This window comes from Thunnus albacares, chromosome 5, assembly GCF_914725855.1.
Source record: "Thunnus albacares chromosome 5, fThuAlb1.1, whole genome shotgun sequence".
In the NCBI taxonomy this organism is placed as follows: domain Eukaryota; kingdom Metazoa; phylum Chordata; class Actinopteri; order Scombriformes; family Scombridae; genus Thunnus; species Thunnus albacares.
In genome coordinates this window covers 15,793,356-15,820,967 of record NC_058110.1, presented here as the reverse complement: position 1 = coordinate 15,820,967, position 27,612 = coordinate 15,793,356, and the positions used below count along the sequence as shown (strand labels likewise).

Sequence of the window (27,612 nt, the reverse complement as noted above, 5' to 3'; positions counted from 1 at the left end):
ATATCATTTTAAAAAAAACTTTTACTCACAGGTGTGTTTGCATTTTCTTGTTTGTATTTTTTATCACAGGTTATGGTTTCCTCCAACCAGCTCAAGCTGAGATCTTTGCTCGGCAACAGGAGATGTTGAGGAAGCAGAATCTGGCCAGGTGTGTGTTGTAATGTTATGACAGCCATGTATAGTGGTGAAAATATGTTTTAGGATGTGGGTTTGTTGTCTTAAAGGCAAACTAGTAGACAGTCATGTTTTTCATATACAGCCATACGAAATACTGTACGACTTTAAATGTTTGGCTTGTATATGTTTCACTCAGACTTGAGATGTCAGCAGAGCTTCTGAGACAGAAGGAGTTGGAAAGTCTCCACCAGCGACAGCAGCAGCATCAACGTCTGCTGGGCTCCGACCCTCTGGGAGCTCTACCTCCCGGTCTTCCCTCCGACCACCCGGCCCTGCGGAGCCTCCACGACATCCCAGAGGGTCATCCGCTCCGTGAGGAACTGGCCCGCCGCTCCAATGCAATGCTGGTGCTTCGGCATGGAGCTGCCACACCCCTCCTAACCCTCAACCATCAGCAGCAACAACCAGGGGCACCCTCCACACCCAAAGACACCCAGGCACAGAGCTCCACTGCTGGGCTAGATGCTGAATCCAGGAAGGCCCCCATCAGGGGCCCCCAGACACAGCTCCGTGCTGGGGATCACACAAGAGGGAGAGAGGACAGAGGAAGGGAGGGAGACAGGGAGGGGCAGGATGAGGAGATGAAGGACTCGGACAGTGAGACAGAAATGTGCGAGGAGAGACGGGAAAGTGTCAGTGCCAAGTCCAGCAGTAAACCCAGGGACAGGGAGAGAAACGGGGGCAAAGAAACCGGCAGTAAGGGAGAGTGTGACAGTGCCAAGGAGACTGGAGAGAGCTCAGGCAGGCTGAGCGCCCCGTGTAGTTCAGCAGGTACAGAGTCACCCAGTCGCCACCTCTTCACCTCCGGACTGGGCAAGGCCGACATCAAGTACCACTTGCCACCTGGGTTCATGCCACCTCTGCCTGCTCTTCATGCTCAGTCGTTGCCCTTTGGATTCCCCTACGCCAACCCCTACTTTCACACGGGTGAGAGACTCAGACACACACACACACACACACACACACACACACACACACACACACAGAAACACACACATATAAGGCTGAAAGCCGACATATGAAACCCATTAGCGTCACTCTGTGTGTGCGTGTCTCCAGCGTGGAGACCTCTCCCTGTTAGGGGCCCTGCCTCTGACCCCAGTGTGACCCTCATGCACCACCAGCAGCACAGCCACGTGGGCAGAAAGGGGGTAGGGTGGGGTGTTTGTTCACATAGTTACAGTATACACACACACACACACTTGTCCAAATGTGTACTAACACAGCTGCACTCAAACTATCAAACACTAACTTTATCTTATTATACAGATTCCCATCAAGAGCAGCTTAATGACAGAAAACTAAAATCTAGTCAGTAGAACTTAAACTATTAGTTGATTAATCCATAAATCACAATAGAAAGTTAATCCACAACTATTTTGATTATCAATTAATAGTTTAAGTGATTTATGGAGCAAAAATGCCAAACATTTGCTGGTTTCTCAATAAGACAATTTGCATCTTTTCTTTGTTTTATATGATTGTAAATTTAATATTTTTGGGTTTTGGAGTGTTGATTGGCCAAAACAAGCCATTCAAACACATCACCTTTAGCTCTCTGTATCTGATATTTTATAAACAGATTATTCAATTATGAAAATTATCTTCAATACTACTGCTTGGTAAACATTCACCTGAGCTTCTCGTTTATTGATCTTAAATCAAAGGTCTTCTGTTAAAACTCACTATGACGACTAAAGAAAATTTACTGTCAACATTTCTCCAAAATGCAGCACAAAATATTTTTCACACAGGTCTATAAGTGTGCAGCTTTTGGGTGCTGTATCACTAAAAAATGGTGAAACAGCAGCAAGATCCTTCAGTCAGTAATAGCAGCTTTGTACCCAGTGTTTATATTGACACATCATTTTCACCCACTGCTGCTCTTTCAGCCTCTATGGGAGGTCTTTTCATGGACGGGGAGGACTCAGCCACAGCAAACCCTGTGGAGGACATCAGCAAGTGGAGTGTGGAGGACGTGTGTGGCTTCATAAGCAGCCTGGCCGGATGTGCTGAATACACACAGGTGAGGACGTAGGGAGAGGGAGGAGAGAGAGAGAGAGAGAGGGGAGTTGGAGGCCAGGGGCAGGCTGACGACCAACTGTAGAAGAATAGTGACCAAGATATAATTCATACTGCAACACTACTACTGTTGTATTTTCAAGGGCATCTCATTATGTTTAGACAGAAGCACTGAAATTACACAGCAACATTTTTTCAAGTTTATTGTGAGCGTGTGGATGCATGAATGTTAATGTGTGTTTTGAGGTCATTTCCACTATTGCAGTCATGTTTGTGGGCTTTGTGTGAATGAGGGTGAGTTAGTTGTACACTTGTAGCTTGTGTGTGTAAATGTGTGTGTATGTGTAGCCACTTTTTTTTGTTCCAAAATGAGATTATCCAGCATTTGAGAAAAGTTACCCAATCTTACCTTCATTTATATCCGTCTTTAAAAAGCAACAGCAATATTTTGCTACATTCTATATCGTTAAAAGGTTGAGATCTTAAAGGACGGGTTCACAATTTTTCAAGTCTGTCCTAAAACGACAGTCAGGTGCCCAAACATACATTGACACATTTTTCTTGTTGTAAACATTGCTCCTGTTGTCCTGGTCATTACAAGATTCCCTCCAAACGCACTTACAATGAAAAAGTGATGCAAAAATATATTCAAAAGTTTATTTGAAGCTTTAGCTGTCCACATTAGTCAATATCTTTCAAAGTTAGTCTTTTTAGTGCCTCTTTTTGTTACTATACTTCCACTGCAGCTGAACAGGAAAACAGTCTGTTGAGACACAGATGACATTTTTTTGCTAAAAAAAGATTAACTGTGGAAGATATCCACTTTATTAGACCAACTCAGACTGCTGAAGCCTCATATTATCTTCAGATTAACTTTTAAATACATTTTTGCATAAAAAGAGGACTGTGGGTTTTCATTGTAAACGCATTTGGAGGAGATCTAATGGTCAGTATGAACAGGAGGAATAATTATAGCAAGCAAAACCTGTTTCAATGTTCATATTGGGCACTTGTCTGTTGTTTTAAAATGAACCTATCCGGTAAAACAATACTCACACGCTGATATGCATGTTGAAAGAGTGATCGATCATTATAATGATTCTGACCCTGGCGTGAAGAGATTCCTTCCTAATGTAATAAATAAGGGCTTCAGAAGTCTGAGTTAGCCAAATCAACTGGCTATCCTCCAAAACTTTGGTCTTTTCAGCACAAAATTCCTTATTAGATTCAGCTGAACTCTAGAAATAATTTTTGCATGAAACATGGACTCTAATGTGAATATTGTATTAAGAGAAAGTTAAATCTGAACCTATCCCTTTAAGAGATAACATGCTGCTAAAGACGCTGGATCCATTATATTGTAAAAATGTTGAGTGATAATCTTCAGGTATTTTTCTCTCTTAAAATGGGTATGTAACATTTTGGAATAGAACCACTGTTTTGTAGGTTGTGTGAATGAACGTGTAGGTTTGTGGGTTGAGCGTGTTTCTGTGCGTGTATGCCGGGGCTGTGGCTGAAGCGCCTGTGTCTCCGCCAGGTGTTTCGGGAGCAGGCCATTGACGGAGAGACTTTACCGCTGCTCACTGAGGAGCACCTGCTCAACACCATGGGACTAAAGCTGGGGCCCGCGCTCAAGATCCGCTCACAGGTACACGCACCACAGACCTGCGTGTGTGTGTTTGTGTGTGATCAAGTGGACTTGCGAGTGTTGGAATGTGTGTTTCTGTCCATAGGCCAGAGACAAACTGCTAGCGTAGCATAGCTGATTCCCTTAAACTAGCCTGCCCCACAGCCTTTCTTCTTCTGCTCTCTCTCTCTTTGAAATACAGTAAACAACATGAATGCATTATACAACCCTCCAAACTGTGCTGACAGTCTTATGTGCTCCTCTCGTCTACTCAGGTGGCGCGGCGTGTCGGCAGGCTTTTCTACATGACTGGATTCCCTCTGGCGTTCCCGTTCCCACCTTCTGCTGCCCTGCGCCCCCAAGAACGGGATCGGGATGCCCTGACCACGCCGTCTGACAACCCCCTGCCGCTCTCGCTGTCCCTCCCCCACAGACCCACCTCCACCAGCAGTAGCTCCTCTCCATACAGCGGCCCCACCCCAGGGTGCTCCTCCCCCAAGCAGGAAAACGGTAATGGCTCCACGGTGGCGGGACGATACGAAGCCAAAACTCCTTCGTAGGGGAGGACAGACAGACAGACGGGGGAGGAGGAGGAGGAGGGCAGACGGTGAGGGGGTCAGCTTGAACCTGAGAGATTTGACTCTCAGGCATTATTTACCAGACTCGGTCATAAACTCCCCCTCCACCTCGGGACCTTTAAGCTGAAATTTATGGGAAAATATTGGACAGGAATAAAAGACAACTAGGCGATATGGACCGTGTCCGGCAAACCAATCAGCTTCTGAGTTCCTCTGCGGCGGCTGTAGCCAAGCAGAATCCAAAGAAACTGGGTTGGAAGGGAGACACATGAAGCGACAGAGGAATAGAGAAAGAGGAAAAGGAGACAGCTGGTCACAGACAGCCTGCCAAAAAAAGGAGCAAAGCCCTGCCACAAATGCGACATTCTTGCAAGTCAGACAGTCAGACGCTAGCGGAAACTCTTCCTTCCTTTCTGGGCTGGAGGAAGCTCTGCTCTCTCACTTTCTCTCTCTCGTCTCTATCTCTCTGACTGCTCTCACCACAAGCCCTGCAGAACCCAGGAATTAAAAAGAGACGCCTCTCCCCCTCTTTTCTCTCCCTCCCTCCCTCCCTTCTTGCCTGTTTCCCCAGGCCAAACAGCAGTGTGCTGTCTTTTTAGAGGCTGGAATTGAATCATATGCTGAGCAGCACCAGATCTGACCAGCTCCCTCTTATCACTGCAACTATGCATTCCACTGTCCCGATACCAAAGATGACCGGATGTGTGGAATTGGAAACATGTTTCACTATGTGTCTGCTTCTTTTTTTGCATTAATGGTCTCAGAGAAAGACTGGTCCAACAGGGGAATGCTAGGCTAGTGCCTCACATGATGGACTCTATTAGGTGACACAGGTGTCATTAACTGACATACAAAAGGCTTAAAAAGTGTTGCCGAAATGGAAAAGCGGCTACGGTGTGTGCGGCTTACGTCATTGTACGCTTGTGTTGACTACTGTGGGAGGTAGGAAAAACATGCAAAATTGTACAGAGTCATGCTTAAGATGAAAATATCCTGAAGGTTACATACGTGGTACTTTTACTTTTTGTTAAATGTAGTTGCACGAATAAGGTTTTCTTTACTGAAAAATGTGACTTGCTGAACTTTGGTGGTACTTTTGTTCATACTTTTTGTTTGGCCATTTTTTTTTTAAGAAAAAAAAAGTGTAATATTAAAAGACGCTCCAATCTTGAATGCTACTTCAGCATATAAATATGAGGAAAAAAATATTTATAGGACTTTTGATGTAGTAGATAAAGCAGATTATGATATGTATTATAATTAGCCCTTGAGATGGATTCCAAAGATACTTCTACTTTGTTTTCTCTTGGTTGCAGGGAAAAGAAAGGCACAAAGCTCTTAATGCAAATGTTTTGAATTTGTTATGGATTTTTTTTTTTTCAAACTACGCAAGCAATTAATTAAAAATGGTCTCTAGATTTCCCTTCAAAGGCTTTGTCTTCATCCTATTTTTCTATTCACCACACAGGTGAAATAAATCCTAAAGAAATTCCTCTGCTTTCTCTTTTCCTCTCTTGTGTGCCTGCGTCAGACACGTATAGATGCCTTTTCCTTCTCAGGTGTTCTTTAAAAATGTGCATGAGGCAGTTATGTGATTTCCTGATGTGTGTGTGTGTGTGTGAGTGAGAGAAAGGGAGGCGACCCATGAGGGGCACAGTTCAGGTCAACACCAGCTGTCAGAGTGTGAGGTTCAGCCGCAGGCCAAGGCCTCCCTGCCTGTGGGGATAAACCTGACCCTCCTCATACATCCACACCCACACACGCAGGACCAGAACCGAGAACAGCCCCCACTCACACTTACCTTCCTGCTTCAAAGAGTTGACACTGAAGCAGATCGCTCTACACTCTACAGGGATTTCCCCTCGCTTTAGGCGGGGCGTCTTCACCAGAGGGTTCTGTATTCACTGAAAACGACTTCAGAGGAAATGTGATGACACAAAAGTGTTTCTCAAATCTTCATTTGTGGCATTTAAGTCCATGTCAAACATCTCTTCTGCCCTGTTTTGTACACCAGTGAATACATTTTAACAATGCCAGTTTCACCTTTAGTTTAGTGGTGAATGCTGGAGAAAGGTGCAGTAAAGTGGGGATAAGTTGGTGTATGAAAGCCGTGTCTGAGCATGTGAATACACAGACAGAAAAGACAGTGGTCTGGGTGGGGGGTGGGTGGGTGAGGAGTTGGCAGAGAAACAGACCAGCCTGTGTTGCAGCTCTACCACCTGGGCAGAGAGTCCTGGCACAGCATCAGACGCCACCCTGCCAGCCTGGCACAGCACTGCTGCCTCGGGGCTCAACACCCGCCTCTCTGTACCCCTCCTCTTGGCCAGCCCAGCCTGGCTCGGCCTGGCTCGGCCCGGCTCAGCGAGGCTCATAGCCCTCTCCAAATAGCGCGTCCTCACAAAGCCTGAGGGTGCCTACAGGTGTGCACATGTACGGAGCACTGAAGCATCAACATGCATGCACACGCTTCAATTAATTAGCATTTAAAAAAAAAAAAAAAAAAAAAGAAAGAAATTCAACAAGGACAATCTGGATTCTTGATTTTTTTTTTTTTTTTTTTTAACAATTTCAATGCTTAATAAAATTACATCGGAACATGTTTGTACTGTACAGGTGAAGCAATACAAAATTCAAAAGCAAAGAAAAAAGTCCAATATTATTGTGAGTACAGACGGCTGGTAAGACGGCGAGCATAACAAGTCTCGAGTGAGCTCGAGTGTGTGCGTCCATGAACCTCAGTCATCGTCAGACAGCTCCAGGTCCTCCACCAAATCCTCGTCTCCCTCTGCCAGCTTTATCAGAGCAGAGGAGGAGAGCGGCTGAGGAGCCTTGGAAGCCTTTTCATCCCCTTCCTCCTCCTCCTCATCATCATCATCTAAAAAAGAAAACAGACAGGAAACACTTCACATTGAGCAGCTAGTAATTTGAGTGTAGAAATGCACTAACTCATTTCGCAGAGCAGTACCAAGACAAGTTACAGGTTGTTTTTGTTAGTCTGTTTTGTAAGCAGCAGGTGCCAATTACTGAATTTATGTTCTTGAATGAATATCGTTATCACATTTATTACATTATTGGACATTGTGCAACATAAAACGGTGAAAGTTTACAGGTCAATCTAAATCCAACAAGCCAATTTTATCCAGACTTTGGACTACGACGTGGATATATTTCTTGTTTTTGCTGTTAAATACAACTTTTGCAGAAATTAAAACAGAAACCACCTGTCATCTTGTAAAATACATGTAAATGATCTCAAATGTAACGAAGTATTAATTCAAGAGAGTGAATTGAGTAATTGGAGGGTATGAATTTCAAATGTGTGTGCAAGTTATTAATTTGATGCATGACTAACTAATTTCAAAAAAAAAAAAAAAAAAAAAAATTTTTTACCCTTAGCACCTGTTGGCCTCTGTAATAATGACTATTTGAATATGCACTTGAAATATTATAGAGCTGCAACAATCAGTCAATCCACAGAATAGTAATTGACAACTATTTTCATAATCAAATAATCATTTTAGTCATTTTCTACAGCAAAAATACCAAACATTTGCTGGTTTCAGCTTCTCGAACATGACGGTTTTATTTCTTTGTCTTCTGTGATGGTAAACTGAATATCTTTGGTTTTAGACTGTTGGTCGGACAAAACTGTGGCTGTGGGAAATTATAAAGGGCATTTTTCACTATTTTCTGATAATCTATAGACAATAACTAATTGATTAATCGAATAAATATTCAATAGATTAATCAAAACTGAAAATAATAGTTGCAGCCGTATTTAGTTTCGTCTATATAGACTAAATGAACAGATAAACAGCAAATCACAAGTTTAACAATGTTTGAAAACTACTTATTTGTGAGTGCTAGAAGTACACTTCTTTTTGGACACTGATATTATACCAACCTGAGTCTCCGTTATCACTCATGTCAGACAGGTCTTCAAGATCTTCATCATCATCATCATCATCAGACCCATGGCTGCCCCTTTTACCTGTGGGGAGACAGTGGAAAAACATGCATTGAATTTTGTCTGGTGTTACTTTATTCAGACATTCCCAAGTTTTGTGTTGGTGCGTCGCTGCTGTCTGAGGACTTTGGAGACACCTATATGTGGGCCAGGCATCAGAGGCAGCTGGAAGTGTCTATTTCCTCCTGAGATGGAACTGAGAGTCGATTACAGACGCCGCTGCTGCTGCACAAACACCCATGACAGTTTACTACTGGCAATTTCAGACATCTTATGCTCACGGCCTAAATATAGCAAATGGAGATAAACAGGCAGGTTCCACAGCTACGAAGATGATGGGAGAGTGCGTGCGTTTGTGTGTGTGTGCGTGCGCAGATGCTCACCGGAGAGAAGTTGGGAGTTTGTCTGAAATTTTTTTGTGCTATACTCAGAGTGCTGTGTGTGTGTGTGTGTGTGTGTGTGTGTGTGTGTGTGTGTGTGTGTGTTTGTGTTGTCTAGCCAAAGGGACAACTGGGGTCCACAGGCTTTGAAGTTGAGGTGTGATGAGAGGCTTGGGGCGTGCAGGAGAGAGAAGCAAAACAGAGCAACTTCCTCTTGTCTGCACGCACACACACACACACAGAAACGTCTATTAAAAAAAAAAAAAAAAAAAATCAGGTATTTCCTTTTATATCCAAATTTAAGTCAAGAAACACACTCTCACTCTCTCCGTTGCTCAGACAGTGCTTGCAGACTCCAGTAGTACCTTAGAGGTTGCCCCCAAATGACCTGGAAGACTTATTACCCTCACACACTGACATCACCTCACACACAGACACAGACACACACACACAGACACACACACACATCAATCTAAATCATCAGCCCCCACCTCTCACACTCCCCCTCTTTCCGGGAGTGTGTGAGACCACAAAGAGCTTTGGTGAGCTGCCCAAAAGCTTTTGGCTCTCCAAGACTGGACGACATGGTGGTGGGTGTGCATTTGTGTGCTATCATCGCTGTGTGTGTATGTGTGTGTGTGTGCACGTGTTGTGAGGACATGCGGGGGCAGCTGGTTGAAGCCCACAGAGCCAGAAAGAGCGAGCGAGAGAGCGAGAATGAAAGAGAGACAGAGGTAGAGAGGAGTGGGAGCGGCCACCTCTGGCTGTTCCACTGGGCTGGTTTGAATTAGGAACCCCCGCTGGGATCCAAGCCTGTACTTCCTGTCGGGGGGTTTCAGTTCGTGTGTGTGCGGGGTGGGAGGGGTGGAGGAAAGATGAACGAAAGGGGGGGAGGGTATGTTGGGGGAGGGGGGGGAGGGGAGGGGGGCAGAAAGTGAGAGGCGGAGGCCCGCCGCTTGCCGGCAGCTGCCCATCCGTTTGTGGGGACTCTCCCTACAATGAAGTCCAGATGCATTAAAGGGAAAAAAATCCCCCTGCCGCCTACTCCTTTCCTCTGTGACCTTGCGGAGGGCTTTTTTCTGCTTGGAGCGTGTCCGAGTGTAAAGCCGTAAAAGCGAGGTTGCAGCTGCCTGTGACCTGTGGACGACCCTGACAGGACGAGACACGCAGGAAGCTGATGGTTCCTCTCTGCGCAGAGAGAACTGATAAGCAAAGAGATTTTCTCCTGAGTTTGATTTGGGATTTCATTTTCAGTTCCACAGAGAGCGTCTCCGTGGGATGTTTTAATCACTCTGAGCCTCGTGGCAAACTGTTCCTCAGGTCATCTGCTTCACATAGCCAAATCTTTTTTTCCTCCCCGAAACACTCGCTATCTCAGAGATAACAGTAAATCAGACTGAGCTGTCATCACCTCTTAAACTTTGCTTTTCCGCAGTAGAAACCCAGGCTGTAACAAAACACAGCCCCCTAGAGGCCATGACGGGCAGAACATCACAGCCTACTGCTCCACAAGTGAAACAGCTGCTTCCTTTGTGGGCAAATTTCAGTGTGAGATTCATCTTACCTTTGATTTTAAATCCTGCATCATCATCTTCAGATTCGCTGTCAGACTGAAACAGATCCTTGAACTCCTTCTTGTCCTCTGTCTTCTTCTCCTGAATCTTCTTGCGTTTGATCTCTGGGAGGTCCAGATCCTCCATCTTCACAAAACACAAAGTAGGGTCAATACACAAGCCATGCTTTCATTGTGTTAATGGTGATGATCATAAAAAAAAAATGTTCTGCCAGTAAAATTTCCCACCATATAACATGACTGTTTTATGATTTATGTATGAGCCTGACTCTTGTGGGTAACGCTGACGTTCATTAAGAAAAAGAAAAGAAATGAATCATGATGACTGAGTGGGGTGAGGTAAATGTTGGTGGTTTGTTGGTTGGACAGTTACCCTTTCTTTGCCAGAGATCTCCAGCTGGATCTCCTTCTCCCTCAGCTTCTTCCACTGGCTGTAGTACCTGCTGAGAGGAGTCCCCTCCTCCTGGACCTGCTTCTCCCAAGCCGCCTGATAGAAGACACAGTAATCAAATACAGATACATATGGGTGTGGGTGGGCATGTAAGTATATCGTAAGTGAGTCTAAGTGTGCAGCCTCCTGTTAAATGTGAATACAGGTGGAAGTTATTTTCAGACTCTGTTGATAGAAGCCTTTCACAGCATCATCACATTAATTGACCAGGAGAATGAGATGAGAGTCAGAAGATGCTGAAAACAGACAGATTGAAGATGCCTGAAAGGGGAGACCAGCGGATCTTCTCCAGCCTTCCCCTAAAGGTCTTTGTGGATGATATTGATTAGGCCCAATCACATTATCTGACCAGCAAATCCAATAGAGCGAACAGACGACGACCTCCTGCACCCGTTAGCGTAACACGTTTACCACAATTTGCTGTGTGGCTATTAAGATGGGTGACATTGCACACGCAAAAAAAAAAGAAAAAAAAAAAAAAAAAAAAGAGGCACAGATGAAAATTGAAAAGCTACTCCTGAATTCAGCCTAGACTCAAGCAAACAAATAAACATTTCCACATTCAGGCAACACTCGAGTGCAACCTGGATCGAGGCTGAGCATCATTAATTAGGCTAGCTCTCAGTTTGGGTGACATGTCAGCAGGGGGCTGGTGGCCGGAGGGGGGCCGTGGCCTTTTCCACAGCAGCAGCAGCAGGGCTGTCCCCTTTCCTTTGCCTGCGGTGACACCTCTACCGCTGCCACGATGCCAGGGAGTGGATGCCATGGCGACAGCCTCCGCTGAGCAGAGAGCCATGGCGACAGGGGCTGGCGCTGCTGTGGTGCCGTGCTGTCTGTCTGTTAACACACACACACACACTTCCATGTGTGTATGCGCACACATTTTCTCATCAGCTAAATTACACAAAGACCACCGTCTCTAATTTCATCCTTAAATGCTCTTAAATATTAATCAGCGGTACATGTCAAGACTCTCAGTGGCAGAAAAGCCACATGAAAGTGTGTGTGTGTGCGTGCGTGTGGGGACAGGTAGCATACAGAGAGAGCAAGTCACCACAGAAAATGAGCTCTGAGGTTCACTCACACACACACACACACACACACACACACACACTAATGGCTGCTCATTAAGGCAGAGGCGCCTCTGGTTCAAAAGCCTACAAGAGCTTCCAATAACCACTGGGTCATTCTTAACCAGTCTCAGGGTTCACACAGGGAAGTGTCCTCCATTATCAGCTGCTGCCTGTAGGGCTCCACCGTCAGGACTGTCCGACGGCCTGCAGCCTCTACCTCAACTGGACCAGAGCCCGAGAGAAAAGTTTATAGTCTGTTTGCCATCCAGTGAAAAGTTATCTTTGCCCTGCAACTGGACCACAACGCTCAGACCTCAGCGTTGAGTTTATTATTCATAAGAGATTTCCAAGTTAAGTGGATTGAGCTGGTTGACTGCTGACATGGAACACACCCACCGCAGCAGCTGGCTTACCTTGCGAGGCTGCTGGATTCGTGAGATCATGCAAGAATCCATCTCGCCAGGCTTCAAGTTATGTGCTTGTGGCCAAACCACCAGTGGTTCGGACCAATCGGCGTCCTAGAACTACTGGCAGCTACGGGTGTTGTTTAGGTGCGACGACAGCGAGAAGTGATAGCCCGTGATAGACAGATGGTTCCACCAATCACATGCCAAGTATTTTTTGAAAGTGCCCGCCCTTTTCCAAACAGTTTCTAGGACGACTTCTCAGATGGTTCTGTGTAACAAACCATCTGGCGCGTCAGGTTAGCAGCTGGCACCATCTAGCCAAAAGCTGGCGAAGTGACAGCAGACAACTCCTCATTAGGTTTGATTTATGTATTAACTAGAAGGATTAATGGACAGCCTCATCATTTCCAATCTCAGTTTTGTTAATTGTGTTTTTCTGTCGCTGCTGAATATACGTACAGTTCCAGTTAAAAGTTTGGACACACCTTCCCATTCTCTTGTGTGTGTCAGAACTTTTGACTGGTGCTATCTGTTAAGTTCACTATAAATGATCAGATCTCATCTTTTGAGAGTAAATCTTAAGTGTCTAATTTACTCAAGAGCTAATTTAGACTAATCTGCAATAATAAAAGGAAAACACAGTGAGCTGATGAGTACAGACCTGACTAACAGCACGTCTAGCAGAACTCTGCTGTAATATTTCAACATAGTTTGTCTTGTGATGTGTTTTCTGTGAGCATTATATCGATGTTCTATGAAATGGCATGCAGCCTCTTTAGATAGAAAGCTTCTGAGTTAACAAGTGTTAAAACACAGCATTGTACAGCCCTGCAAATGCATGAAGTCGGTAGGATATAAGATGTTTAATAAGGCACAGTGTAGCAAATGATTATGTAATAACTTAGTGTAGTAAAACTGTTGTCAGTGAGTAGGAAACTCAATAAAGCTGATACGAAAGGTACACAACAATAAATCATAAAACATTGTTGCATGAACCAGTAATTATAACTTATCAGGGCTGTAATTTATCTTTAACTGATGTTATAATTATACTGTCTCATGATTCACTGAAAATCATCAGCTGACAATATAAAAATCAGATGAATCAATGCAGGATTAATGAGTCAGTTAAAAAAGTTTGACCCGGCGACATTCAATAAAAAAGCTGATTTCTTTCTTCTATCCATCGATAAATCACTGTAACGTGTCTGTTTAACAACTTTTTGTTTAAATAAATGATCAAAAAAGTAATTAGTAACAGTCAGTATCACTATATTCTACTTTAAAGTTTCTTGATCTCACCTGTGTGCGTTTAAATGGCTGCTTGGCTGCATTTACCATTTACAAAGCCATTTTTAGATCCATAAGTAATATTATAATTAAGTCATATTATAATAAAATACTATCATAACATAATAATATTAGGAAACACATGAACCAAACTGACAAGAAATAAAAAAATAATAATAAAAAACAGATGAAAAAGGTGAAGCGAGGACTCTGGAGAAGCAGTCTGTAAAATCAGGACAAGACAGTCTTTCCCCTGCTCTAAGTCTTTCTCATACATACACACACACAAACACATACACACAGACACACACACTCACCACAGCGGTGGCATCGGCCACTCCGAAGGCGGCTTTCTGTCTCCGTCCTGTGATGTGGCTGCTGTTCTCCTGTACCTTCTCCAGCAGCTGGCGTACCGGCTTACAGTAATTGGCCACTTTGCATTCCTTCAGGAACGCTTTCAGCTGCGGGGACATGGAGGGGGAGTATGAGAAAGATGGAAGCAGCGTGAAGGATCATCCAGTCCACCCATACAGTGCGTTCAGGCAGAGCCAAGGAGTGTTGGTGGTCGGTTCCCTTGAGGCGAGCAGATTCAGCCTGGCAAGACCTGAACCAGATCCTGAGTCATCGCTCAGGCAGATCTGAATCATGCTTAGTGTCATTGCTTCTTTATAGGTTTAGACTGAATCGATCTAATAAATCTGTCTTACTATAACACTTAAATGTGTCCTATTAAGTTTTGTAGACATGAACACATGACCAAAACTGGCCACTGGAAAAGGGGTCAAAGGTCATCAACCAGGAGTCAGTGGATGGCCGGAGAAAGATCAAGGAGGACAATCACAGCAGGTGCCAAACACTGAAGACTGAAATTGAGTACTTGGATGTGATAATAACTAAACCATCTGCTGACAACTGAGCAAACTCCATCTGCTGAGGAAGGTCATGATTGAAAGCTTCAGAACAAGTCTGACCTTATGTTGAGATTTTTTTTGTCAAGCTGCTGTTTCCAAAGTTAAGAATAAACCTTTAAACTCCACATTTAAATTGACAACTTCTTTGGTGCCACTACAACAATAATTACAAATACATCTAAAGCTATATGGCTCAATTACAGGACAATTTATCAATGCAGCGACAAAAACATTATTAACATCATTTTTAGCCGATAAAATGCTGCTCAGTGGTTAGAAAAAAGGGTTGGAAGAATTCAGTAGCCTCTGCAGTTCTGGCTGTGCAGAGAGACTTATTGTAGTGGGAACATCTGAGCAAAAGTTGAGTTTCATCCAACATCTTCATCATAAAATATATATCATCTGACTCCTTAAACCACAAAATCCAGACATGTTTGTGGTAAACTTTACATTATCCTCTGCTATAAAATAAACCCCGACCACATAAACCAGAAGAGGGATCAATAAAAATTTCCACCCTTTTTTTTAAAGCAGTAAATCATTTAGTTTTTTAAATGATAATGACAATATCAAGCCAGTTGTTTAAGATGTTAATGTAAAATAAATCCTTATAGGCTGCTGACAAATAACCTCAAAAGAAAAACAAAGCATCAACATTTATTGACTGAATGTCTTTCCTACAAGCAGAGACGTGAGGTAAAACAGAGGTTTGCGTTACCTGAATGACAGTAGGCAGGGCGAGCTCCGGGAAGCCGATGGAGTTGGCCTGAGTGTGGAAATATTCCAGTATCAGGTCATACAGCTGGTCGATCAACCCGTCCTAAAACGCATCAGCACAGCATGATTCACAAGCAACATTCACACTTCATACAGATGTGTAACACTTCACTTTATTATCTTCCTTTTTCCTATGCAACTAAATTCAGTGCGAAGATACAACTGAGAACAACACGCATCAAGACTGATCTTTGAGTTAGCAGCTCGGTTGTTACAAAAGAATCATGATTGACAGTTTGGCTCAGCCTGACATGTTGCAGGCGCACATTTCTTTGGTTTGGCGAGTCAGACAGAGCTAGTGTTGTGCTTATTGACCGCAGTTTCCCTGCTTAGAGAAGAAACGTGAGCTTCACTGGAGGTTTAATCAGTTATTAGTTAATAAGTTATGTGCACCAGCAACCACTGCAGTGTCTATGTTAACTGAAAATGACGTTGGTGGGATAAATACATCACTAGCCAGGTATTGGTTGATGCTAGGCTAATGCCGTGTTCAATTATGAGTTTCAAATTTGTAAATAGCGTTCACGTCAACCTCCGAGTTGTAATTACAACTGGGAAACTGGGATTTTTACAATTCTAATTTAAAATGAGAAACTTTAAGTGCTGCTTACGGAATAATAAACATTGAATTTGGAGCCTAACTGACTACAAGAAAAGGAAACAGACATAAAAAAAACAGACTCTCTCTTTATGAATATAAATGAAAACTTTTCCAGCCCATAAGGACTAATAAATGTTCAGAATGAGACGGATCAGTGCACCTTTAGTACGGTTTGCTGTGAGTGTACGAGGCAGGGGTTCGTGGCAGTTGCCCAGGTGACAGCAGTGAAAACAGCCCTATCGAGCGGAGTGCGGGGGATAATCCCAGAGGGCCGTGCTGAAATCCTCTTGGCTACAGCACTGAGCGTGGAAACTCAGGGCCAGTTTTAGAGCCCTGACAAGGGGCTTTTAGCGCTGCCCTCAATCCCCTTATGCACACTAACACACGCGGTGTCAGGCAGTAACGTGAAAATAACATTAACCAAGACCTGAACTGCTCATCTGATCAGCTGCTGCTCCTTCTCAATGCAACAAAAGATCAGAAGCACAGACGATCCCAAACTGTAGAGAAAAGAATCTGCCGTTCAGTAATTCTTACCTTGTAGGCTTTCTCCATCAGGTTGACCTTGTTAAGCTTCAGGATAACGGCAAAGTTGATGGGTTTCTTGCTCATTCGACCTGGTTTCTTGTTGAAGTCCACTTGTTGGAAGATCTGCAAAGGAAAAGCGTAAACTGAACTTGAACTCCGGTCTAGCTACTCAGAAGTTATTTCATGAATTTTACTGGTACAACAGCACAATGCATAACATCTTCAGAGACCAGATCTTTCACAGTACATGAACCCAGAGCTCAACATGTGGGCAACATGTGATTGTTGCCCACATGTGTTTCTAGTTCTCCATTATTCTTATTATCTGTAGTTCCTTTGGTTTGTATTTTTTTTTATATATATATATATATAAAAAGGAAATACTTTTGGATGTCGCTCCTCATCATTCACCTGTTGCCACAATTATCCAATCAAGACACACATCATATTGAAGGAATATATATATATATAAAAAAAAAAGGTCATGCTGATGACCTACAAAGTTCATTACCAGTCTTTTTTTTATTCTAATGAATAAGCCACATAAAATGAAGACAATAAAGTTTTTATTTTAACTTAGATATTGCTCCTCCGTGTGTGTCTGAAGTTTTTTGCATACTTTTTATTCATTTTATTTTACTATTCTATTTTTTAACCTGGTCCTGGTCTGGGAACGACACTTAATCCTGCTCTATGTGTATTTTTCTATGAGTCTGGTTGGAACGGTCCTCATTCTCCAGAGACGTCACTCTTCCGTAAGTTAAACGTCATGAAGCCGAGAAAACAACACCTGCAATGTGTTTCATCTGCAATCTGCAACATGTGGATATTTGGACCTTCAGTTTTGACAATCATCATTCTCCAGTTGATTTTACATGCTGCTGTGTTACTGTGGTGACACATTTCTATCTTAGTCTGTGAAAGTACATTCTAGCCAACGTGTGGGCTATTTGTCTACAAGCTTTAGCTTTCACATCTGCCCACAGTGCGCAAGTGAATTTCTGTCTTGTATTTGTGTATCAAGCTATTTCTGACTCCCTGTATCTACGTGCATTTCGGTGCGTTAGTGTGTATGTGTGTGCATGTGTGCGCCTGTGTGGTCGTTAATGTGCTCAGTGTGCGAGGCAGAGCAGCGCTGCTGGCCGGTGCTGTCTGTACAAACATAGGATGTGGTGGCGGTCTGCGGGGGAGCCAGGGGGAAGTGGGACGGCATGGGCCAACCCTGATGCATGCACATGCACACACGCACACACACAGACACAGAGACACACACACACACACACACACACACAGCTACTGAAGCAGGAAGCTCCAAATCATACACCCCCCTCGGAGATGCGAGAACACACACAGGCACAGACACACAGGAGGAAGGGGCTGCCTCTGTTGCTCTAATTAAAACAGTAGCAGCGTACCTCAGCCTGCCTTTAACAAGGGGAACAGTAAAGGAGAAAAAACACAGGAAATATCGTGCGTCACAAATAAACACGACTTGCTGTTGGGGGTTAGGGGAAGGGGGAGGGGGCTCTGAGTGTGTATGCAGGGAAAAAGAGGTGGGGAGCGGGCCATAGAGGATGTGGTCTGAACAGTGTGTTAGGACCAGAGTGTAAACCACAACCGTGACTTTATCGCTTTGGTCAAACTGCTGCACGCACACACACACACACGCGCACGCACACACACACACACACACACACAGAAACATACACAAACACACACTTATAAGCATGCACTGACCACTCCCAGCGGGCCAAGCTAGTCGCTGTCGCCAGAACACTGCTCTCCTCCTGCAAACCAAAACAACACCGCCCCACAGCACATGCATAAACACTTGCACACATTTGCACACAGACACACACACACACACACACACACACACCCACCACAAAATCACATGCTTAACACCTGACCCAGAGAAAATGTTGTCAGTTGGTGCCCCGTGATTGGTCTGATAACATAGGTGTCTCTCTCTCTCTCTCACACACACACAGTGCTACCCTTCGATGTGTTTCCTCCTGAGCCCCCTTCAGTTGTGGCCGTTGAGACCAAAATGCATTTCATACGCCACTGATGTTTTTCCACAGTAAACCACCGACGGAACATTTCATCACATCTACCTTTACATTGTTTCCGTTGGTGACAAAGACAACCAACTGACTGTTGTTTATTCTACATAATTGAAAACCATCTTTCAGTTCAGCTTCAGATCAGACCTCTGGAAACTTTACTGTCTGCACGTGCTGCAGTGATCCAATCAGATCCACATTTATACAAGGTGACCGGTGGACATGGCATGAAATCTTACCTCCAAGAGGAAAGGAAGGACAGGTACAAAAGTGTTGGTGCTGCTAGACAGCAGGGTGAGGGCTCTGCAACAGTGTATCCTCAGAGGGTAAAACCTTGATGTGGGCACCAGTCTGTTCAGAGAGAGAAAACAGTGGTCAATGTCTCCACCTGCTGTTGGTAAAATGTACAATGTCGAGGTCGGTTCACACACAAAAGTGATAAAATGTTAAACCGCATATAAGGCCTCAAGTTTATCTGCCACAATTTCAGGATACTGTCAAAAATAACTGATACTGGATTTTGGGGATAACGCTACTATCTGTGAAGGCAAAAAAAATCTACATGCAACTACATACATGGTAACTACATACAACATACAGAGCTAATTACAATATTCATTTGTAAAAATATACTGCTGCATGCACACAAACACAACAAATGAATAGTGACAAAGATGTGTACTAGAGGCAGCATGTTACACAGCTGAACAAAAATTATTCCTAATAAATAATAACTTCATGATTATACTGTTTTTAAATTACCTAAAGTAAAAACTCCTTTATGTACAACATATAATGCATTTTTTGCATTTCATGAAATTCAACATATCCCTCAGTATTGATATATCTGTCAGATTTTAGCATTATTTACTCCCACTCACCAATTTTCAGCACCACTGCAGTCCTCTGTACATAATAATGCCTTATTTATCACTTTCTGCCAGCAGTCGTTCTGTCACTCAAACGCTACAGTCGCAGCAGGAGACTCGTTTTCTCTTCTGCTCTGTTCAGTTTTTTTCGCAGTGAACTTATGTTGACATGTAAAGCTACTGTTGATACTAAGTGGGTCTGTGTAGATGGGGGCGGGTTGCTTCAGGTAGCTGTGTGGCGATGAAACACAATCCAGGAAGGCCAGTTTGACGAGTTATATGGTTTATGGGATGCCCTTTTCAAGAAATAGATTTCTGCATCTATTCTGATGATTGATTAATCAAACTCATTTTTTAAGCAAAAATGCAGACGTTTTGTTGTTCCAGCTTGTGAGCTGCTTTTCCTCATCTTACATTATAATAAACCAAATATTTTTAGGTTTTTGACTGTTGATCACATTGGGCTCTAGCTGATAGTGGTGCACATTTTTCAATATTTTTTTTGCATTTTATAGAGGAAACAATTCACAGAGAAAATGATTGATAGGTGCAGCACATGCAAACATCTATATAAAAATGGCTCTGAAATTATTTACATTAATTACAATTAATACAGACCTCTTAATAAATTATTCACTTACAGTAGTACCACAATTACCTCTGAGAATCTGGACTTTTTGCACATTGTCTAACATGTTAATGAAAGCTAAAAAAAATGTTACATAATGAAAATACTCACTTGATGGTACCAATAATGACTTGGCAGAGCGGGTAGATGAGAGGCTGGAGCACATCACTGGGATGCAGGGTGCTGAGGACCCGACACCAGAGGTACAGACAGTGGATATACTGCCAGTTATACACTGACTGGTACGTTTCCTACAGAACACACACACACAAGCACAGTCAGTGTCATATTATTGAGATGCTTAGAAATGCTGTGAACCTCCATCAGAACTCAATTATGTGCTCATCTAGACAACATGCTCTGTTTAAGAAGAATAACTATACAGAAAAACAGTCAAACAAGCATCAGGCTGATGTGCTCTACATTAACATACCAAAAAGACAAAGGTTTGTGTTTTTTCAGTTTTAGTGGACAAAAGTCAAATCAATTTTGATTTAAAAAACACATTTTGTTTGGCAATTCACCAACAAATTAATGTATTTTCAATCACTCCAATCATATATTCCAGTCCCTCTGCCTGTGCACTTGTATTTCATAAACTTAATGAAAATAATGCTGAAATCACTCTAGAAGAGAGTTTGATGCCCAATTTGTAGAGTAGCTCTGAAAATGAGTCCTTATTTTAAGCATTTCAATATCTGTGTATTTCAACCAAAAACTGACCTTGTTCTTCATGGTCATGGCGTTCCTGAGGTGGATGGCCAGCTGTCGGATGTAGATGAAGGCGTGCTGGTAAGTGGCCTGTGAGTCCAGGGCGTACATCTCCGTTAGGGTACGTTGCATGAAGTTGATCATGGGCAGCACGTTGGGAGATGTGAACTTGCAGTTTTGTACATAGGAGATGTACATTTGCTGTAGAAAGAAAGAAAAACATCAGAATACTACAGTTAACACTACCTGACACAAGCTTTATACACTTCATGTGGTTTTAAGCATTTCTGATGAATGCTTTAAATGAAACAATAAAATAGAAGTTTATCTCTCTTTCTTTATGATAGTATGTTTTGATTTGGTATGTTACGCAAGTACTCTAAGAAAATTCCCTGTTTTAGTCCATTTTACATCCTTCATGTGCGACATGGTGTAGCTCACCTTGAGAATTGGATTAAGATACGTTTCCTGCTTGTGTCTGCAGATTTTGTTGAGGGCCAGGAAGGCGAGAACCCGACTGGTCTCCTCCCCTGTGCTCCACTGTTTCATCAGTTGCTAGAAACAAAGATGTGAGAGGGATTAACAGAAGAAATAAAGACACATTTAAACTCTATATCCCAAAGGTTAATTAAATATTACATTTCATGTCGTTCTCTTGGTGACTTACCTTAACCAGGTGCCGACATTGTTTGGGCAGACAAAGGTAATAAGGTGTGAGCTGGTTGGCGTGCCGCAGGACGGCGCTGATGACTGTAGATTCTGTTAGACAGGATAACAGCTACAGGTGGAGAGAAGAAGAAGAAGAAGAAGAAGAAGAAAATGGGTTATTACAGGGATTTTTTCAGGCCCCAGAGGGAAGAGAGGAAGACAATGTCATAGCAGATATACAGTTCTCTTACACATAACAATTGATTTTTAAAAAATAAAAAAATCTCTGTATACTTTATCCTACTGTATGGCATCATATCTACTTCACAGAAATACATCAGAGAGAAATTATAGTGAGCAGAACAACAAAACAAACCTGAACTACTCCACTGAGATACATCTTGATGTCTATTTGATTCTTCTGCCATTTTGGACTAGACGATGGGAGCACAAGCCTGAAAACAAAGCAGAGGAAACAAAGTGAGAACTGAAGTGTCAACAAGAGATGAGATCAGCAGATATGATTTCCACTTCATACTTTTTCTGGTCTTTATCAGGCTTCAGGTTGAGCATCCTCTGCAGGGCCACATAAATGTCTCTGATGCAAAACAGGACCAAGGCGTTGAACACTGCAGACACAACAGAGAGAGAGAGAGAGATTTTTATGCACATTTATTAGAAGTTTAATTCTTTGTATTGTGTTGATCATTCAGAGTAAATTTGATGAATCGATGAATTCACTGTTTATAAAACAATCTGTGAAACAGTGTAATGTTAAGGAGCTGAAACAAACACTTCTTGCTTTTGTCACCATATTTGTTTTTTGTTATTACTGCACCATTTGTGTTATATGCTAATCTTTTATAAAGGGTGAATGTTATAGGAAACAAAGTTTAAATATTAAATGCATTATTTAGTTAGTTATTCCTTATTTTCGCTGTATTAAAAATGTATCTGCAATTGCAAGATGACACTTGAAAAAAATTTAACTATGGACTACATAGCTGAACCGTGGGTCCCCTGACATCCCGGATACTTGTATTAAATCTAAAATTTAATACAAAATAAAAAGCATACTGGAAAACAGTAGCTCAGACAATATCTGATATGGTTGGAGTGAAGATGTCTCACCAAGTAAAATTGTGTGTACTAGGTAAATGTCCAGAGAACTTTACTGTTAGTCCAAAAAGATAACTTTTATTGACTTTGGACTCCTGCAGACCAGGAGGATGACAGCTTTATCTTGGAGATGTATGGGTGAAGGAGATGGCACACTGTATTGTACTGGAGAGACTGACATACATAACCAGAGGAAGGGCAGGAGAATTTGAAAAGGTGTGGAAACCTTTATTTGAGTTTCTTAGACTTCAAGGTACGCTGTCATTTTGAAGTTTCTGTGTGTTGCTGAGTGTTTCTTTTTTTTTCCTAATGAAGTGTTTATTGAACAGACTTCAAAGCACAGTAGAGATGCTAAGTGCAAATAGGAAGTCTGAGGTTTTCAGATATGTGTAACTGTTTCAACCCATAAACAAACTTAGAAAACAGGCGGAAAAAGAGACGCCCTCCAACATGTCACAGAGGTCTTAATCACACTGAGTGTTCATGTCAGATAGATGGTTAATATACGACAGAAAAAGGGTCCCAAGTTCTGTAGAATCTTTTCACAGATCCTCTGACTGTGCTTGATTTTTTATAAGTGGAGAAAAGACATTAAATCTTTTAGCTAAGAAGTTGTGCCAGAGGGGTTAAGACTCTTCCAGTGTAAACAATGTTTGGCTATGAGGATAGCAATAACGATGAGGTCAGTTTGGTATTTGGTAAATCTGCCTTCAACAGGAGACACACCAAAGATAGTAATTAAGGGGCATGGGGGTAAAGATAAGGGTATCAGAAAAGACGCAAGTTTTGGCCGACAAAAAAATGTGCATGGTCTGCTGGGGAGAGAGAACACCTGATACAGAACTCGTCTGTACCAGGAAAACATCTCCTTAGCCTGGCCCCAGTATGATGGATCCTGTGAACCACTTTAAACTTAATATGGCTCATACGAGCACATGAGCAAGTGGAGTTGCATCGCCAGTATTCATCCAGCTTAAGCTGCAGCTCCTTTTCCCATGTATCCTTTAGCCAGAAAAGAGAAGACGATTGTGAAGAGAGAAGAAGATTACAGATTGATGAGATATTATTTTGTGATTCTGGGGGAGAAATTATATTCTCTTATAGAGTTTTCTCAGGCAGTTTAGGGAAGGATGTAAAGGGAGTTTTTGCAAAGTTACACTATTGACAGTATCTGAACAGACCATGGTTTGGTAAAATACTTTGAAGGTCTTTAAGAGATTCACTATTCCATCAACACAGTTTACTGGGTCTTGAACATATAATAATAGGTCATCAGCATACAATGCTGCTCTGTGTTCAATACCTCCTCCATGTATGCCTGAGAACAATATGGACATTTCAGAGCTATAGACAGGGGCTCTGTAGTCAGAGCAAAGAGTGGGGTGTAAGGGGCACCCTTGGCGTGTGCCGCGGGTGAAAGGAAAAGGGAAGAGGAAGAGGAAAAAATTTGTTTTAACACTAGTTAGTGTAGCAGAGTATGGAAGGCGGATCCATGAGATAAATTTAGGGCCGAAGCCAAATTTTTGTCAAACTGTAAACAAATACTGCTGTTCAGTGCGATCAAACACCTTCTCTGCATCCAGCAAGATGACCATTTCAGGAGTTGGAGAGGCAGATGGAGACAGAATTACATTCAGAAGTCTACGGACACTAAACGATAACTGACGACCTAAAATAAAGCCTGTTTGGTCCTCTGATATAATTCTGGGGAGGCAGGTCTCAAGTCAGCTTGCCAGCTCCTTTGCTAACTGTTTGATATCGTTGTTGAGTAGACTGATGGGTCTGCAGCTTCCACATCATTTAGGGTCTTTATCTTTCTTTAGTATAAAAGGGAAATCAAAGCTTGGTTCAATGTCAGTGGTAAAACACCCTGTTCCAGTGAATTGTTAAAAAAATAAAAAGGAGCAAGTTGTGCAGCAAACCTCTTATAGAACTATACCGGGGAACAGTCTGGGTCGCAGTTTTATTATTCTGCATCAGAGAGATGCAGGAAGTGATTTCTTCTAAGCCCAGTGGTTCATCTAAACTTTCTGCCATTTCTTCACTTACAGTTGTGTATATCTAATTTATTAAGAAAAAAACTTATGTTTACTGGATCTGTGGTCTGAGTTTCTGAGAGGAATTATATGATATGTCGCTGAGTGTTTCTATGTTGTTTTTATCTGACGTGTCTTTATTTTACTTCTTTCTTAAATATGTGAAATACGTGAATATTGTTTCTTTTCCTTTGATGATTGTGAAAACTATGACTATATGTTCTAGTGTTTAATTTAATTATTATTATTGATACTATTTGTTTGTGTGTCTGAAATATGTGCAAAATTCAATAAATGTATTGTTCAAAAACAAAAACAGAAAACTATAGACTACATTTCATTTCATTTCATTATGTGCTGAAGCTGTGACCTAAGAATGCAGTTGAAACTGGAGCTGGGTATCGACCCTCAACGCTTTTTTGGTAATGAACAGATATTGAAAACTTGCCAGGCTGCAACAATGGCAATGTTCATTATCAATAAATCTAGTGAATATTTTTTCAATTAATCGATGACCGTTTGGTCTCTACAAGGTCAGAAAATAGAGAAAATTCAGATAGCTTTTTGTCTGACTGACAGTCAAAAACCAGAGATACTAAATTCAAATAATCACATTTGAGGAGCTGCAAACAGAATGTTTGGCTTCTCCTCGTTTCTCCTTGATGAATTACTTAAAAAGTTACTCAGTTATCAAAATTTTTGCAGACTAGTTTTGCTGTAAATCAATTGATTGACCATTCATTTCAGGTGACTTACTTTTTATTGACACCTGCCATCAAATTTCTGACCTGATTCATACTGTTGTTTACTTGTTCTTTGCTCAGACTGATGTCTGATTTAAAACAAAATTTTGCCATTTTGTGCTTGAGTTTTACAACATTAGAGAACTAGACTTTTTTTGTTGAAAAACATGTGTACATATACTTGAAGTAAGTAAGTAAGTATAGAGCATTTTCCAACAACGGGCCTTTTTCACATGTCAAAATGCCTTTTTCAAGACATTCTGACATGTCACAGCAGGGAAAGCACAAGCGTAAATAATAAAATTAAAGATGAATTCCATTTAGCTGCTTCAGTTTCAGGGTCCTGGTGTAATGCATGCTGGTTCACTGTCACAGCTTACATGTTAATAGAACAGAGTCATTGTTAAAGTTATTAATAACACCTGTGCTTTTCCTATAATTAAAAATCAAGTTTATAATTATGGCCATTTGCCGGTTTTGAAAGAAATACTAATAGCAGTATTGTAGCTTTATGTTTCAAAACAATGCCAAGTTGCATTAACATATAATCTACTATCAGTACCTCGAGGCAAACATGATGTCCTACCTGAACTGTCAGCCACCTTGTATCGACATTGACCTCCTCCTTCACCCTTGGTTGTAGCAACGGCAGCCTTGAAGGCCTGGGTGACCTCTCTGAAGAGCCGAGGTGTGGGTTCCTTCTTCATAGCAGCTTTCCATTCTTCAATCATTTTGTCTGTGACTTTAATAGTCTCTGCTGCCTTCTTGGATTTCTTCGAACCTTTCTGACCCTCCTCCTCCTCATCATCATCATCGTCATCACCAGAGCCAGCCTCCTGCATGCAAAAGAGAGAATATCTTTGTTTTCGCAAGAGAACTCATCATAAACTCATCATGAACTCATCGTCAACATCAGCTGGCCTACCTCCAGTGTGGATGGCAACCTGTGGTACTTCTTCTCATCCTCGTCCTCAGAGCTGTCTGTGTCGTCAAAGTTCAGAAGCGTTTGGTCGTTCTCCTGCAGAAACTTATAGAACTCTGGATCTTTGTTCTTTAACCTGGACAGCTGCTCCTTGTGCTCAGAGGCCTTGCCTGTCGTCCTTTCATCTCTATAGAGGGAAAAATAATGTACAAAACATGTTCAAGTTCCCTGTCTACCCTTATGAGGGTTTGATGTTGTGATGATACAGTACGTAAAAGTAAATGATCCGACAGCAAAGGACTCACTTGTTGAAGGCTGCAGATGTCAGATCTTTCTTCTTGTTCTTTTTCTTGAGTCCATTCTGTTTGGGAGCCTCTTTTTCAGATTCATCTTCACCTGCAGAGTCAAAACCTGACAGCAGGAACTCATCCACACTGAGGTCCTCTAATTTCCTACAAGAAAGACAACAGCTCAACAGATGAAATAAGCTGGCCAACATGCGGAGGAAAACTCGGTCTAGTAGGTCGTCTACAGTTGGCAGTGCCAACCTTAAGGTCCCCCTAAGTATGTTTTTCTTTTTGTTCCTTCAGTTGAATGTTTGAGCTTCACTGTACAGAATGATATATGTTCAGTTTGACACAAGAAGGCTGTTTTCACATTCATCTGATAAAGTGGAAAGTTTCTCTGTGGTCACTGAAAATCTAAGGTAAAGGACTGGCCCTAAGATCATGATTGCACATACAATGAGGATGGACTTTACAGTGAAGTAGGAGACATCTTGTATCCAGCAGGAAAACTTTTTAAATGAATATAATATTTACATATTCATAGGTTCTGATTTTTAATTTGGGAGAAGGAGGGGATGTAATTTTAAGAATTTCTAATTGGGTTATTGATTTTTTTGTGAGAAAAAAAAACAGACACAAATTATTATTCAAAGCCTTAACACATGTCCTCCTACAAGAAAGACAACAGTTCAGATGAAATAAGTCGGGCAACATGTGGGGAAAACATTGTATAATGTGATGTCTACAGTTAGCAGCTGAGGCTGAGACATAGCATCATGTCAGGTCAGTTAACAAACCAGCTGCAAAGGTGTCGTTAATTTCAGTCAATTGAGAACGAAGAGAAAATACTAAACAACTGACGAGGGTTTGACTTAGGCTAGCTGTTTCTTACTAGCTACACAACACAGTACAGGAGTAAGCTAACACACTGCAGAAGTCCGCGATGGCGAAAAACTTACAAACCTCACAACTTCGCCAACTAGCTAGACAACACTTAACCGTTAATTAGCCGTTGAACCTCGTAATATAGACCATAAGGTAAAGAAAACTAACCACGAACCTTTTCTGTTTCCCTGCCATGCTGGATCCACAACGTGACACCAAACCTCAATACCCACAATGCCCCGGTGCAGAAAGAAGGAGTTGATTTTATGTTTCATGGGTGCTTAAGCGCGGTGCTAAACCGTTAGCTAATTACATTTATAAATGCGATAAGATTTT

At 42.1% G+C, this 27,612-nt stretch overlaps 2 protein-coding genes and 1 long non-coding RNA gene across 8 annotated transcripts in view; 1 reads left to right on the top strand and 2 right to left on the bottom strand.

Moving 5' to 3' along the window:
- samd11 (sterile alpha motif domain containing 11) overlaps window positions 1-5,896 on the top strand; it is an 87,471-nt gene extending 81,575 nt beyond the window's left edge. For 5 of the 6 annotated variants that reach the window (XM_044352354.1, XM_044352350.1, XM_044352351.1 and 2 more), the window contains 5 exons: window positions 70-148; window positions 314-1,104; window positions 2,070-2,203; window positions 3,737-3,847; window positions 4,102-5,896. In XM_044352354.1, coding sequence (XP_044208289.1) covers window positions 70-148; window positions 314-1,104; window positions 2,070-2,203; window positions 3,737-3,847; window positions 4,102-4,386 — 1,400 coding nt within the window. In that variant the 3' untranslated portion in view covers window positions 4,387-5,896. The remainder of the gene's footprint in view (window positions 1-69; window positions 149-313; window positions 1,105-2,069; window positions 2,204-3,736; window positions 3,848-4,101) is intronic. The other variant, XM_044352349.1, reaches the window with a different exon arrangement.
- On the bottom strand, window positions 5,704-6,842 carry LOC122982794. The gene is made up of 2 exons (XR_006403535.1): window positions 6,600-6,842; window positions 5,704-6,318 (listed from the first exon to the last, which is right to left on the bottom strand). It is a non-coding gene; the product is annotated as an uncharacterized LOC122982794 (long non-coding RNA).
- Window positions 6,843-6,936: 94 nt separating this feature from the next.
- noc2l (NOC2-like nucleolar associated transcriptional repressor) lies at window positions 6,937-27,571 on the bottom strand. The gene is made up of 18 exons (XM_044352355.1): window positions 27,452-27,571; window positions 26,410-26,556; window positions 26,108-26,291; window positions 25,769-26,018; window positions 21,823-21,913; window positions 21,661-21,739; window positions 21,304-21,414; window positions 21,078-21,191; window positions 20,649-20,837; window positions 20,037-20,176; window positions 18,668-18,779; window positions 16,372-16,485; window positions 15,175-15,276; window positions 13,863-14,006; window positions 10,698-10,811; window positions 10,316-10,451; window positions 8,309-8,395; window positions 6,937-7,279 (listed from the first exon to the last, which is right to left on the bottom strand). Exons 1-18 carry the CDS (start codon window positions 27,469-27,471, stop codon window positions 7,140-7,142), a joined length of 2,274 nt encoding a protein of 757 aa, XP_044208290.1. The 5' UTR covers window positions 27,472-27,571; the 3' UTR covers window positions 6,937-7,139.
- Between the last annotated feature and the right edge of the window lie 41 nt (window positions 27,572-27,612).

Bases quoted from the DNA above. Each gene is read 5' to 3' on its own strand.
- noc2l (XM_044352355.1), bottom strand. From the start codon at position 27,471: ATGGCAGGGAAACAGAAAAG. The intron at 15,277-16,371 runs GTAAGAATTACT...GATGCGTTTTAG, and splicing joins TGATGGAGAAAGCCTACAAG to GACGGGTTGATCGACCAGCT. The intron at 14,007-15,174 runs GTAACGCAAACC...ATGTCCCCGCAG, and splicing joins CCCTGCCTACTGTCATTCAG to CTGAAAGCGTTCCTGAAGGA.